Source organism: Danaus plexippus, chromosome 28, assembly GCF_018135715.1.
Source record: "Danaus plexippus chromosome 28, MEX_DaPlex, whole genome shotgun sequence".
NCBI classification, from domain to species: domain Eukaryota; kingdom Metazoa; phylum Arthropoda; class Insecta; order Lepidoptera; family Nymphalidae; genus Danaus; species Danaus plexippus.
Window position 1 is genome coordinate 2,748,903 of NC_083556.1, and position 15,568 is coordinate 2,764,470.

Genomic DNA, 15,568 nt, shown 5'->3' on the forward strand with positions numbered 1-15,568 from the left:
ATAATAAAAATTAGATACATTAAATATTATATATATAAAAATAATCTCACTAGGAATTTATTGTATCATAGTTTTTAATATCTGTGAAATTTATGAAAACTATCCGAGAGACTGAAATGAGTCTCAGGACAGACGCATGTTCGGTATTACAGGAACGTGTTAACATTCAACGCTCCCTAGCTATGTCATATGTATATATATTTGATATATTATTAGCATATAAGCAGCTAAACAAAACATATTAAAAATACCAATTACCTAAAGACTATTTTTATAGTTTTATTTAACATTACCTACTCTTAAACATCATAACTAACATCGCGTATGTCTCAACTCACATTATATTTTATCTACCCTCAGATATGTCATTTCCGTCACTTAACTCGGCAACGAATCGGTCAGTACGATTTAAAACTCGTCCGTGACCGATCATAGGTATAAAGCAAATAAAATTAACAACAATGTCCGAGGAATCTGATGTTGAGATGAAATCAGCGCCCATGAGGTCCAAGAGACCACCGGCCAGCCCGACCGCTGACACGCTTAAGGAACCAAAGAGGTTAACAACCAAGGAGATGATTAAAGAGGCCTTGACGGAACTAAGAAGCAGGAAGGGGACGTCCCTGTTCGCCATCAAGAAGTACCTGGAGCTCAAATACAACGTGGACGTGGAGAAAATAAAACATATCATAAAAAAATACATCAAAACCAGCGTCGAAGATGGGACTATAGTGCAGACTAAAGGTGTCGGTGCGTCCGGTTCATTTAAATTAGTCGAAAAGGAAAAGAAAGAAAAGAAAGTCAAGAAAGACAAAAAGGAGAAAAAGGAGAAAAAAGGCAAAGTGACTGAGAATACAGAAAATGCAGACAAAAAGATTAAGCCGAAAACTAAGAAAGAATCCAAAGATAAAGACGATGGAACAAAAAAAGTCAAAATAGATACGAAAAAGAAAAAAGAAAAAAAGGAAACAGTCAAGGGAACGGTCAAAGAGAAGAAGACTGATAAGGTGGTGAAGACGCCAGCCAAGAAGAGAACCGCCATGATGAAGAGAAAGAGCATCGGCTCCATCATCAAGCCGCCCAAGATGAAACCAGCTAAGGCAATTAAGGGTTAGAATTTATGACTGCCGCAGTCCACAGGCTACATACAGCGCGTTTCCCAATTCTCGTTCATAAACCTACGTTGATATTATCATGCGTAATAAATAAATATATTAATAGAATAGAATAGAATAGAATAGAATAATATGTTTTTGAGATTTTCTTAAGCCTTTACGTTCATTGACATTCCTATGTACAACCAACAATTAGTGCTGTGGTTGTAATTTTATTGTCATAAATAATTCTACTAAGCTTAGCACAAGTTTTTAATACTAACAATAACTATGTACGTCACGTTTAAAAGTAAAATTCAAAATTAATAAATTCTATTTCGTTGTAGTATTAACTTAGGTTATTGAATGAGACACGGAAAACGCTGCGTTTGTTGTTTAACATGGAAAACTTGTGGTAAATAAGCAGAGTTACATTCGAAAGACTTAATCGAGTGTTTGACTATAACTATAGATAGATATTGAAGTTTTAATCGTGTTGTAAAAGTTAAAACTATATCTATATAGGTATATTTATCAATTTTCGATTATCACCAACTTATCAATATAAATTTTTTTTAATTATAAGCAAAGGTAAAAATATAACTAGACTCTTCTTAAAAAATTATAATAATTAAAGAAACGTCTTTATTCTATTAGAGTTTAGACAAACTCCTTCGTATTTCCTCCACACAGATTATAATTCGTCCAACAAATAAAAACGTTGACATTGGCTGAATAGTCCACGATTCAATCGCGAATGGAGCCATGGCATTAAAAATAATTAAGTGTAATCAAACGTACATATAATTTGTTTAATAAATAATTACATAAATGTTGCAAATTCAACTTTAAATAATAAACTGATCGAAATAAAATGTGCTGTTGAATTCATACAGCCAATGTCGACATTAAATCTAGTTTTGAAGTTATTATGAAATAAAAATAATAATATATTTCTAGTGTATATATATAGTTTTTGAAATCATTGACGCCGTTGGAGATATTTCCACCTTTGTAAAATCTTTTAAATCTGTACTTATATTTCTATCGATTATTATATATTTAGTATTTAATTCACCGAGAACATTGAATTTTAATTGATATGTATAAAATAACGTTATAACATCTAATGTATCTTTAAATAAATTATTAATAAAACATTTTTTTTATCTTATAATTTTATATAAACACCTACATCCCATTCCAAATCATCCGTCTCTGTATCATTTTAATTAAAATTTGGCAGTTTTGAAGGTGAGAGAAAAGGTTTTTACTGAGTAGGTACATCCATCTAAGGCTTCCTGCTCATGAGTCGGATACAACCAGCAGTAAAACGCAATAATTACATTGATGAGAAATTAATCGTTTGTTACGTTTTCACGCTTAAACCGCTGAAACGATTTTAATGAAATTTGGTGAAAGAATAGATTATATTTCGGAGAAGGATAAAGACTTTGTTTATTTCAATTTACAACCAATGTTTCTGATTGTAAATGTTACTTAAGGATTGGAAGGCACATGTTATTGGGATTGTCGAAGTAATGATATCAAACAATCGTTTATAGTGCGGATGAGTTCATCTGATGATGGACTGGTACCGTGGGCTGGTTGTTGGTTTCCATCGCGACACTTCATACGGAACCTATCATATGTTGTGTGACAGTTGTTCGAGGTCCAGTATCAGTCTTGATTTACAATGTCCGGCTTTACTTCCAGTAATGTCCTGCTAATGGCTGAAGCCAGTTTTCGTAGCTTCAAAATACTTAAATGTTGCCATTACAAAATAACAATGGCTGAAGCATTATAATAAATTATAATCGGTCATAAAAATAATTGTAATGATTATAGTATATTATAATTATTACCGCACGGATGGCGCCAGTAGTAACACGATACCATCTTGGCTATGACAGACGATCTCAACTAATTGATTTAAATTAAAAAAAAACTTCTATTAATTCGCTTACATTGCTTCTCATTTAACTGTTTTTATACTATAATACTTAACGTCTTTAAGTTACTTAAATAATTTACTCGACATAACATTATCCACACACCAGTCAATTGAGTTGTTCCATTTTTGAAAAATAAAAAAAAACTTTTGATTCATTCAATAGACACGAGATCGAGACCGCCATTTTGTTTACCCACGGAAAACTTAAACTAATTGTTAGTATTACGTTTTGTGGAAAAAATTGTTGAACGGATGTGATTGTTGTATTTTTTATGTAAATTTTGATAAATATTTGCGACGTTACATAAATTATATATAATTGTAGTGTTTCAGGTAAAATATTATTTATTTTTATATACACACGCTTCACTGTTGTCTGTTAAGTGTTAGGGGGTTAGTTAATTTTGATGTCTGTCTGTCTGTTTGTTCCGGCTTATCTACAAGAATGATCGTATTTTCTTGAATTATGAGTTCATTTCTCTCATGCGTTAGGTATAATGCCATAAATTTTGTTGTTATTTTTATCTTACATCTATTGAGAATTTGCAAGGAACTCAAAACTGAAGACCAAAGGTGCAGACCGTAATTATTTTTTTTCTGTTCTCATAATAAATTGCAACAGGAAATTTAAAATAAAACTCTGTGATTATTTATAAGGACCTACTGTAACTGTATATACGGACGCCATTGCAACAATAATTGTGATATTTTACTGTTTACTTAAAGCTATATGAAACCTTTTTGTTGTCGAAAAGTATACAACCTATTTATTACTTTACAACATAATATAAACAGCCAAATGACAGACAAAATCGAAACCCGTTAACAGATAAGCTAAATTTCTATGAATTAATTATATAAACATCAGCCATTCTGCAAAGATGACGTCAGCTGCCAGTACATACTCTATACCAAATTGAGCTTTATTCACATCACTTAAAATTCATTATTCATTCAATCAATACAACAAAGCAACTTTATTACCGAACTATACAGTTGAGGCAGAAAAAAGCGATCGGGCCTCTCGTTTTTGTGTACATAAATTGTTTATATGCGAGAGAGAGAGAGATGTATCGTCGTCGCGTACTTTTCAGTTGGTCGGGGGGAAACGGGGTCATGGCTCATGTTTGAATTTCGAACCTATCCGTCCAATGCGATGCGTCTGTGTTCACGAGACTATCATTGGTTAGGCGGGACCGGTACCGAGTTATCCGGTTTTAGTAAAATCGATACAGCCGCTAACATTTCCTTTGGAACGTTAGCGACACGAGCGTCCGTTTCGCTTCCGTGGCGACATCGTGGTAGCGGGGCGTCCGCTTGTAGAATGGGTGGATTATTATCGGAGTAGCCATTTCGACGCGAAAGATGTCCGGAGCGTGTGTATTTGAGGCGTTTTGATATTATTCGGATTGTTTTTTCTGTGTTTACAACGTGTCTGTGAACGGAAATCGAATATGGTGAGTCATTTTGATGTTTTTATACATGTTTGTTTATTATTGTTAATAGTTTTGAGTGGTTGTATTATTGAGTACCTGTGTTCACACATCCGAGTTCGTGCTGCGAGTAGTGACGTCACGGGAGTGCATCTCTCTGTCTTATCGATATCTTTATATAAAGTAATGTAATATTTATAATTCCTCGTTTAGTTCCGAGTTATTTTCATCATCGTACACATTTGTTATGCATGAGTTATGTTCCACTGTTGCTTGATGCATTTTAATTTACGATCTGTCGACGCGGTGTCAGTTTTAATGTTTGTATTAATATGGCAAGTTTAGTATTATTCATGTTACATTGAGCTGTTTTTCGTCTCTGTTAGACGTACTGCTGTGTCCTTTCTCGCTCGATTTATTTATAGTCTGCATAGGATTTGTTTCGCCCCCGGGGCGCCCTAAATCTGGCCTAGTGCTGGGCTTGTTTTGATTGTTTTTATCGATATTCTAAATTATATCGATTGTATTTATACTTATATTTCTATATACAAAAATCATTGTCATTCTTATATGTGAGGTAGTTTAAATTATTATTTTTTAAATATTTATTAACTTTATATAATATTTCACATAATTATGCATTTCACGCGTGTATTTTTTAATTATTAAAATCGTTTCCATTTTAAAAATTTGTATCATTTTTTACTGTACTTTCATATATATACATTATACATAAAACAAAATTACACTTTTTCAAGTTCCTTTTAGGAATTAGATTATTTTCAAATAACATAAATAAATCACTGACATTTCAATTTTATTATGAACACCATACGTATAATCTAATTTAGTGACGCAAATATAAATAAAAAAATATTTTCAAAATAAAAACAAATCATCGTAAATAATATCGATATCGACGAGCGTAGACACTAGAACAAAAAATAAAATGTCCGCCGCACACCGAAGGGGACTCCATTACTGTTTATATGTATCAAACCAATACCAACTTTATTTCATAGTATATAAGGCTATATTTACGACGCATACACAAATTCTATTCAAACCAAAAATGCCAAGCGAGTTTTTATCTTATGCCATTGCAATAAAGATCGTGTTGTCCAATATTGATTTGTATGTGAATTTTTGAATGTTTTTCGGGCGTGTAGTGTATTAAGTAAATGGCAATTAATAATAAGTATGTCTGTATATTTTATTGACTTAGATTTTAATCTGTCAGCCATGTTGGTCGCAATGAATTGAGAGGTCGTATATGTTGCTTTGAAATTAAAAGGCTGTGCTAACATAGACCAGTTAAGTAGGAACCATATTTTTGTTACAGTTTAGGCGAGTGGAAGACCATTTAATGGTGGTTATATTCAAAATATGCTTTTATTAAAAAAAAAACAACTTAATTATGACTGTATCGTGGGATTTTTATTTATCTTAATGTGTTTTCTCATTCGATCCAACTCTCGAAAAACCTTCGTTTCTTAGTAGGTACGTGAAAGAATTATAAAATAGTCCATTTGTATTTCTAATACATGTTATATTAAGACTTGTATCTTTCAAACTAAATGAAAAATAACTGATATATTTCAAATATTTTAAGTATTATATCTATATAATTATATAAAATAATATTATAAATCTACATCGATACTGACTTTACAAAACCTTTGCCTCGTATATATAATAATAAATAGAAGCAATGCCGCCAACATACCGCTATCTGTAGTGACGCCATTTTAAATTTCCCGCGCTCTAATACCGAACATCGAAGTCGTACGTCCATAACAATATAATATAATTAAATTAATTAATTCGTTAACATTATTTACTTTTAAACCGATATTTTTTGACATATATACATATTAATAACATAAATTTAGTTTTTTGTGACACTATAATTCCTTGGATACATCAACGATCTCGTATCTTATTTCTTACATATAAACAAACATTCATTATAACAATGTAAATAATAATTTTAATAACTGTCTCAACTTCAATAATCCTAATAAATTCTACTTATTTGTTAAGTTTTATAAAAATCGGTGCAGCAATATTCGCTTGGTGACCTTATTAGTAGGAGACGAAGGGCCGATTACGTTACTTAAGATCGCTGTGATTTTTAATCGTCCGTGTTACGAACTGTAACCTTAGTTTGAGTTTAAACGTAGACACGATCAGTTTCAACGTTATCGCAATCAAAAATCCGACATTTATGTATGTATTTCGGGTTTATGAACGAAAAACGCTCATGCTAGTATATAGTTGATACGAACTCATCGTAAGGAAAAACGAGTTTTGGTAATGTATTAAGACTTAGTTTAACAAATTAAATATAGGTAAAAAAAAAGGTTTTCAATATTATAGTCAAATATTAACTCGGATATTTGATAAGAGTTATTATTTTTATTTAACTATTACGGATATATAATACAAGTTTATTATATATTACATATATATATATATGTATTTAAAATATTTTCTTAATATTTCAGATGCAACAACAGGTCTACCAGCAGGATGCTACGTGAGTTTATATTTTTTAAATTTTTATTTACATACTTTATAGAACATTAATTAAATTAACTACTTAGTTATATCCCATTTCGCATCATCTCAATATTTGTAGTTCTGTTTTTTATTTATTATCATCTACCCAACATTTATTAAGCAAGAAAAATTTTCAATTGAGAAATATGAATTTGAAATTTTTTATCGTAATTTGTTCAGCCGTTTTGGCGCAAGAAAGACTCAAGTTTGATAAAGTTTTGACACTATAGCTCAGTGGGTAAAATATTGACACTCAACCCACAAGCGTTTCTTGTTTAAGTCATTTCGTTGACGATCCTCTTTTATTGATATGTCTAAATTTTTCACTATTAAATTTTCACTAAAATAATAAACATGAATTAAACAAATTATGAATTTTGTAGTTTGACAATGTCATATTGACAGATGATAGAAAACGTCAGATGTGGATGTCAAAATCAGATTTACCTGTCAATGTCAACAACTGACAGCCAATATAAGTTTATCTAAAACCATGCAATTCCTTCTTACACGACATTGGAAGTATATACTGTGCACGTCTTTGCACGGATGAAGGCCGTATTTAAAACAGCTAACAACTCCTTCCTCGTTTCCTTCGCACAGTACGCAAGATTATAATTCGTCCAACAAATAAAAACATTGACATTGGACAAAAATAATGATTATATTATACAGTCTATTTGATATAGACTGTAATATAAAAAGTATTGTATAAACTAAAAACGTCTTTACTAAGTACTGTTTTATAACTTGAACCATTACGTAGTTACAATGCAAAACTTTGATACTATCAGTTTCGCGTCTGGTTATACGAACTCGTACTAAATCCTCCTCATACCTCCAGCACCTCGTGATGTTACTTCTGGATTAATATCATGGTTCTTTCATTTCCAGCATGCAGGAGCAAATCGGCCAGCAGATGGTGCTGTGTCCTGTACGTTTCGTGTATGAAACCCAGATGTTGATGCAGCCAGGTGATAAATTAACTACACATACGTATATATAATGATTTTTGGTACACAAAATTTTGTTATCCTACACACGACTATCTCTAAAATCTATTAATCATAATATAGTTTCATACAATCTCAGTACAAATTCTCCTAGCGGCTACACCACACTGATACATCGTTAACTATTTCCAGGTGAACAGATCCAACAGCCGCAAACTATCCTCATCAATCCACAGAACCCACCGCCATGGATACAGAACAGACCTGTCCAGAACCGGGTGATATACGTCCAGCAGGTGCCAGGCGGTTACATACCGTCACAACAACAGCACATAGACCAAAATCAATTGTATATACAGAACTACGGCTACCAGAACGTACCGCAGGTGCTGGTCCAGAACCAGGAGCAGAGGATGCAGATGATAGCACCGAACATCATGACGAACGTCCAACCTAATATCCAAACCAACATTGGACCTGTCCAAAATCCTAACGTCCAAAGAATTATATCCAACGTACCCATGCAGAACCAGATGAACATGAACCAACCGGTCAACCAGCCCATGCCCATCAACAGACAAATAATATCCAGCCAGATGATCAGCATGAACGAGGTCCCCAATAACGTTGACACGCAGGAAATGCCCGCCTCCAATATCTACAGACAGACGCCACAGATAATACAGGATCCTAGATTTTCCTCGCAGACAATAACAATGACGCCAAATAACATGCAAAATGGCCCGAGGTTCGAGACCAATACAAATGTCTGCCAAATAAGACCAACACAGCCAATGACACAGCCGATGACACAGCCGATGCCTCACTACCCGCGACCGAGCAGCGTCGCTGAACCAAGGAAATTAATAAACAAAGCAACCAACTTTAACACGATGACCACCAATGTCAGGACTCCGACACAAATGCTGAGACCCATACAACCCAGACCCAACCAAATCAGACCCAACACGAATTTCCTGCCAATACAGCCAGCAAACTCTCAAAGCACAGCCAACAGCAACAGAAAAATAATGCCAAATCTAATACCAGCAACGAACATGAACGACACAACGAGCAGGAGCGTCGCGTACAACAGGAAACGGAAAAGCGAATCACCCGACGAGATACACAAAAAAATACCCATAAGCAACACGAGCGACGGCGTCGTGCTCATAAAACAAGTGGACAGTGCGGCTAAGGTGTCCGACGTGGGCGTCAACACCAGCCCCATACACAAAGCGGACGGCAGGATCATCATACACAACATGCAGATAACCCCGATCACCGCGAGCAACCAGAGCAACAAAATGAAGGAGGCAGCCGCGAAACACGTACGGAACACTACGACCCTGGAGCCGCAGGACGTCGTGAGAAACGCGCCCGCACCAGCCGCACCGTCTAAGTCCTTCTCTAGTCTCGTTGAAAAAGAAAAATTGATCAGGAACACTGTTTACACGCAAGCTAGAGGCAGGGTGCTGAGCGACAAAGCCATCAGCGACGTCACCAAGCAGGAGAACAGCGTGGACACGAGTAGAATGGAAATCACGTGCAGCAGCAACGAAAACAGAACGGCTGAAGCGAAGCCAGCACCGACGCTGAGCTACGACGCCAGACATTGTGATATAAGTGAAAATAAAACGGCTGAACCCAAGCAATCCCAACCGGAAGTCGTCAAGGAGGCCAAGACAGTGAAAGTAGAAAACAAATGTGCTGTCACCGAAAATATAACGCCCGAACAGACACCACAAGCAGACCAGGCGAGAGACACGAACGGCCACGCGGAAAACGAGACGGCTGAAAGCAAAACACAACCGAAGATAATGAAAGAGATCAAGAAAGAAAAAAACGAGGACGCCATGGACGTGTCGCCCGTCAAGAAAGAAGATGGCAAACCGAAATATAGTAAAATTAAGCAGGAGAAAATACCGAAAGAGGAGAGAATAGAAAAGTGTGACGTCACAACGAAACCGGACGTCAAGGTCAAAGAGGACAGGGATTTTATCCTGACGCACGTCCTCGGCGGCTTCGTGATACAGGAGTCGAATGTAGCGTTTCCGGTAAGGAAATATACTTTTCTAATCATAGATATGATATTTGTATACTAAAATTTATACTTACTTACTTCTGAAACATAAATACACTATGAAGTTAAAAATAGTCTTCTACGGACTAAATAATTACACCACGATAAAATTATTTCGCTGTATCCACAGATAAGGAAACCGTTGAAGGAAAAGACGTTGGAAATAAACGAAGTGAAGCAACAAGATAAAGATAAAGATACGAAGGAGATCAAAAACACTAGCAAAATATTAGACATATCCAACCTGAACATAGAGGAGTGCGAGAATATGAGAGGGAGCAGCGACGGAGATGGCAAGCAGAAAGGTAACTCACACACACACGGACGCGCGCACACACACTCACACGCACGCACACACACCAACAAAAACACAGTATATATATATATCCTGTGACCTACACCTGTGACACCTAGTGACTGAACCTTAGAAATGCTACTTCCTAGACTTTAAACCAAACTATGTAAAATATGATATTAAATATATTTCTTTCTTTTACAGAAAATCCGTTCTCCACATTAAAATTGGGCACCGTCAAGAAATGGACGGTATGTATATATTACTGTGTCGCAACGGAGTTCCCATGTTTACTGAAAAACAAATACAACTGGTTCTGTATCAAGAATAAGTGTTTTATCAGTTAATAAAAAAATATTGTCAATTTCCCGCTTTTATTACTTCTATAAAGAACTGTATCTGCTATTCAGTAATAAACCTGAACTTGATTTACTTCTCGGCATATATATATAACTCTGGGTTGCCACTATCACCAGTATCATCAGTGTTGCCATTGTTCCCAGGCCGAGCAGCTGTCAGCGCACCTCAGCAAGTACTCCTGGGCCGAGACCGTGTCGGTTTTACAGGAACACGAGATCGACGGCGAGTCACTGTCGCTAGTGTCCAAGTTGCAGCTCATAAGCATAGGGGTCAGCGAGAACCACGCTGACATCATAGCCGACTTCATCAAGAAATAATTTATATATAGATAATATTTGTAAATAAAACGGCTGAACGCCGGAAACGATCCGGCTGAATCGAACCAATTTAAATTTCGAAGGTTTTTTTTTTTTTTCTGTATATATCACGGAGCGAAAGACCGAAAGGTCGAAGGAATCTTTGGGGACATTTTTTTTTTTTACTGTACAAAAACACTTCAGTGACGCTCCCCAGTGAACCGGTAACTTAATGAAGATTTCAAAGAAATCTAACCATATTTTTAAGCCGCACATGTAAATATAACTGTAGTTTTATTATTTTTTAACGCGAAGGTCTCGACGTCTTCCTCTGTATTGTTAATTTTTATTACATTGACATGAAAATTTGAAATAAATGAAAACGAATAAAAATTTTTTTTTGATCTCTTAAACGTGTACTCTCTAGAAGGCTTCGTATATTATTTTTTTATAAGCGAAATCGAGGCGATTTGAAGCAGACTACTGTATAAGTTTGGTATAAGGCCACTATCCTTATCATAGATATTCCAGCTCTAAGATTGCTAAAATAGTTACATCAACATGAAAAACTACGATACTATTAATTATCTCTCTCTTCTTTATTCCAAATTGAGATTATACTCTGTGCACGTTCTTCTTGACCAACGTTTTATTTCTATGCTTTCTCTCACAACATCTTCTCTGCCATTCCTGCTCTTGGCTCATGTCATTTGGATGCTCTCCATCTATCTCTTCTCTAATCTCCATCGGAATTGCAATCCATGGACACGGTGCAGGCGGCCTATCTGATGGTAGTGCCGTCGCCCTTGAACATCCGCAACGTAAATTTGCGGATGTGTTGCCGCCTTTAATTATGGAAGAGAGGGAGGAAAAGGTGGGAAAGGGAGGGAAAGGGCACCCGGCTCTCTCACTTATCGGACGAAACAGAGCTATTAAAGACTACTTCACGCCGATCTTTTGTGAGAGGGCGGTATTTCCCCGGTGGAGCCAGCCCATGTTCGAGCTGTAGTACCCTTACCACAGCTGTAAAGGTCTACCACCTCACAAGACTCATTTAGGGTAATAAATGGGGACACCATTGGGGATATCATTTCTGACTGGGATCGTTAGCAATACGAATTACGTGATGCTGTATGGTCTCTGTGTCCAAGAGGCTGAACTGAATAAGATTCATCTTCCCCCATTTTAAAACCCGCTCGTAGAGCATTTTCATTTCAGACAAGTTTTATTCTACCCTCTTCCAAAGCTTCTCAAAGTATTTGCCTGATAGGTGTATAACTGCAGGTGTTGGTTGACGGGAGACAGTACATGTCCTGTCATCCGTGAACCAACGTATAACCGCTGCTTGCAACATGTCGACACTAAGTTTTTAATGAAATCCCTAACATTGCATAACTCCACATTGAATGCGGAAGTTGCGCTGTGTAGGGCTAATGTCCATATCGGTCAAGCATTATTTTGTGTTTTTGTAGGTACTAGGTATGAGAACAAAGAAAGCACATCATTTTGGGGGGAAATTCTAATTTCTGTACACCCTTAACAAGGACGTCGAATAATTTGGATATGTCACATCACGTTCATAAATGATCTCAAACACGTTTTTGCTTTTGTACGTATGCGCCACGTATTTTATTTAATACATACTTTAATAAAACTGCATCACTACAAAATATATTTATACTTGGACAATAAAATAGATATAAAAATACATACATATATAAATACACAATCATAAAACTTAAAAATTTATCATAATATCACGATACTAATTTCTTTTCGCATTCCTTCCCATAAAATTTACGACTTGAGCAAACGGCGGGAAACGGCCCCGTCTGATTCGCTTTTTCATACCCAATTCAGGCAAAACATCTTCAGATTCAGCCATAGACGAATCCATGTTTTTTGATGCAACCTCCTCGGACACATCCGTGTCGTTCTTCTCTGTATCTGAGTCAAAGTTTCTGCTATAGTCTGCTTTATTCCTCGCGTATTTGACGGATTCTGGTGAGCAGAATTTACTTTCTGGAGGTTGACACATCAGTGTATCGTAGAAATATCTGTCAGCTCTGCCTTCTCCCTTCTGACGAGTCTTTAATTCATCATCTGAACTCTCGTTAGAGGAGTGGAGATGTGGTGACCCTGGTGACGATTTCTTGTGACCCCTTTGGCTATAGAAATTTTGATTCAGTTATATCTTTTAACAATTTTTTTTTTCGCTGCCTAAAAGATATACAATACAAAGGAAAAGAAAGTAAAACCTATATGTTTTTCTTAATTTTATCATACACATGCAAATTAAACTTCACCAGCGTTTATCTCCAACCAGAACAGCATTAACGCCGAGACGAGGTGAAGGGTTCGGAATGACACCAGCGGCTTCGTCACCCACGCCCTAAAAAACAATAAACGTAGCTATATGGATAGCGTTTAAATCAAAAACAATGCACTCGACTTATATAAAAAAACTCCTGCGGTTTGTAAGCTGTGAGACGGGCAAGGAAGCGGCTGATTGCGTGTGAGTTAACGCACACGAGATATTTAAAGACAAATAGATCTCAGGATATTAAAAAAATGAAATTTGTCTTAATTAAGGCAAAGGATAAATTGTTATCTTAAATTAATTTTTTTTCGAATTAAGCAAAAATAAAATATTTATTTTAAAGTATTATATCTCAACGTAAATTTAATTATTATGTTCGGTGTATATTATTATATATACTAGAAAATTATCTTTTATCTTCTTTAATGGATCGCGTGTCTTAAAATTTCAAATCGTCATCAATAAACGACATATTTTCCAGAACATACCATGTTTGCCATCACCACATATATGATAATTGAAACTAATTTCTCACTATTGTTTTTAACCTTGTCTTTTTATACGTTGCCGTCACACTCTTTCTATTTTTTTGTTCCGTGATTTCCGAAAAGAATCTTTTAATAAACTTTTGCGCAATAATTTTCTGATAATTATTTTCTATGTCGGTTGCAAACACAAGCACATTAGAGGTAATATCAGTCTTGGATAGTGGAAGCCGAGAAACAACATGTCCCGCGAAACTTAACATTTCATCGCTAGCATATTTTTTTTGTCTGAGTTCCATTCATCAGATGATATTCTACTTAAGTGTTACCCGGTGTAAATACAACATTATTTTGTGTAACAAGTCTTGCAGATCGATTATTAGATTCGGTCATTGTTGTTTCCTTCTTAACCTACACAAAACGGTAGGAAAAAACATCAATGACGTCTTCCGTATTATTCCTATGTCACATGACTATTCCCTTTTTAAGTCAAAATTTTAGAATTATCGAATTTTATAAACTTCTATCCGGGGAAATTGTACTAATTCTAGTATAGAATAAGACTCATGTGGGCTACTAATCTATTAATATTCATATCATTTATTCCCCCACACTGATTTTCAGCCCTTCGTGTGAGAAAAAAACTATATAATAAGATTTTTCACTTATTCTGACATTGATGGTCCCATCAGAGGATAATATCTGTTGTGTAATAGAAACAAACTGGAGAATGATATTTAGTGTTCACAATAGCAAATAATACCTTGCTAGCTAAATGAAAGTAACAATGGGTAACTCTCTCTACGTCAGCCCAGGCCACCAGATATTTCGCCATGCTGAGAGGTATCTTGGGCAGGAAATTGGAATGGAACTTTCCCTGGCAGTATATCGTGATGACATCCGTGTCCTTGACTTCGAAGATTATTCGGAATATTGTACCTTAAACAATATCAATGTCAAAACTGTTAATTCCAAAGACTGTTTCATTAATTCAACTTTAGACAATGCTAACCTGGTACAAACATGTTGTAATTGGTATCCAGATTGCCGCTACCGATCCAAATGCCATTCTTTCTGGAGAGCGAAATAATGTTATCTCGATGGAAACGAACATCAAAATGAAGAACAACGTCACGCGGTTCTTCTCCTTCTTGAGCGCAGAGATTTACGGACATTCTGAAAAATTTATGATATTTTGATTAAAACAAAGAGATATTTTAAATAAAACTGCAATATTTAGAGAAGGAAAATAATCTTACTTCCTTGCGTTATCTTTTATTTTACCTCCAATTTCGATTCTGTCCCCAATTTTAAGAACACCAGGTATGTTTGCAGTAAAAACAGGCATTTTGGTATATTATACAAAATATAATAAATAATTCCAGCCCCTGATCTACTGATATCAGGGCCAGTTATATTTTTGGTCATTTTGAACGAAAAATTTATACATTACACCGATTCGGATATTGTTACTTTTTGTTTCGGTTTAATTTTAGACGTTGTTTATGCTACTTGTCACAATAACATTTGATTCTTTATTCATTTTCTTCTATGACTACTATGCAAAGAGTTTATTTTTTTTATAATAAAGAAACAACAAAAATATATAGTTTCAGTATTGGTTTATTGGATTATAAATATTTAATCTGGAGGAAAAAACAAGAAAGCCAGTTGACATCGCATACATCTTTTTTTTCATGGATAAATTATTTGGAATGCGTAACGATACTCAA

The 15,568-nt window shown here is 35.3% G+C and overlaps 3 protein-coding genes across 3 annotated transcripts; 2 read left to right on the plus strand and 1 right to left on the minus strand.

Moving 5' to 3' along the window:
- Positions 1 to 383: 383 nt before the first annotated feature.
- On the plus strand, positions 384 to 2,230 carry LOC116776302 (histone H1.1, embryonic-like). The gene has a single exon (XM_032669466.2). It carries the CDS (start codon positions 462 to 464, stop codon positions 1,113 to 1,115), a length of 654 nt encoding a protein of 217 aa, XP_032525357.2. The 5' UTR covers positions 384 to 461; the 3' UTR covers positions 1,116 to 2,230.
- A 2,132-nt stretch (positions 2,231 to 4,362) lies between these two features.
- Positions 4,363 to 11,428, plus strand: LOC116776159 (uncharacterized). Its single transcript, XM_032669267.2, has 7 exons — positions 4,363 to 4,505; positions 6,989 to 7,020; positions 7,938 to 8,017; positions 8,189 to 10,053; positions 10,210 to 10,384; positions 10,579 to 10,625; positions 10,878 to 11,428. The coding sequence occupies exons 1-7, from the start codon at positions 4,503 to 4,505 to the stop codon at positions 11,049 to 11,051; spliced, it is 2,376 nt and encodes a 791-aa protein (XP_032525158.2). The 5' UTR covers positions 4,363 to 4,502; the 3' UTR covers positions 11,052 to 11,428.
- Positions 11,429 to 12,628: 1,200 nt separating this feature from the next.
- LOC116776162 (uncharacterized) lies at positions 12,629 to 15,356 on the minus strand. Its single transcript, XM_032669269.2, has 5 exons — positions 15,095 to 15,356; positions 14,848 to 15,011; positions 14,599 to 14,774; positions 13,337 to 13,422; positions 12,629 to 13,198 (listed from the first exon to the last, which is right to left on the minus strand). The coding sequence occupies exons 1-5, from the start codon at positions 15,181 to 15,183 to the stop codon at positions 12,796 to 12,798; spliced, it is 918 nt and encodes a 305-aa protein (XP_032525160.1). The 5' UTR covers positions 15,184 to 15,356; the 3' UTR covers positions 12,629 to 12,795.
- Positions 15,357 to 15,568: the final 212 nt, after the last annotated feature.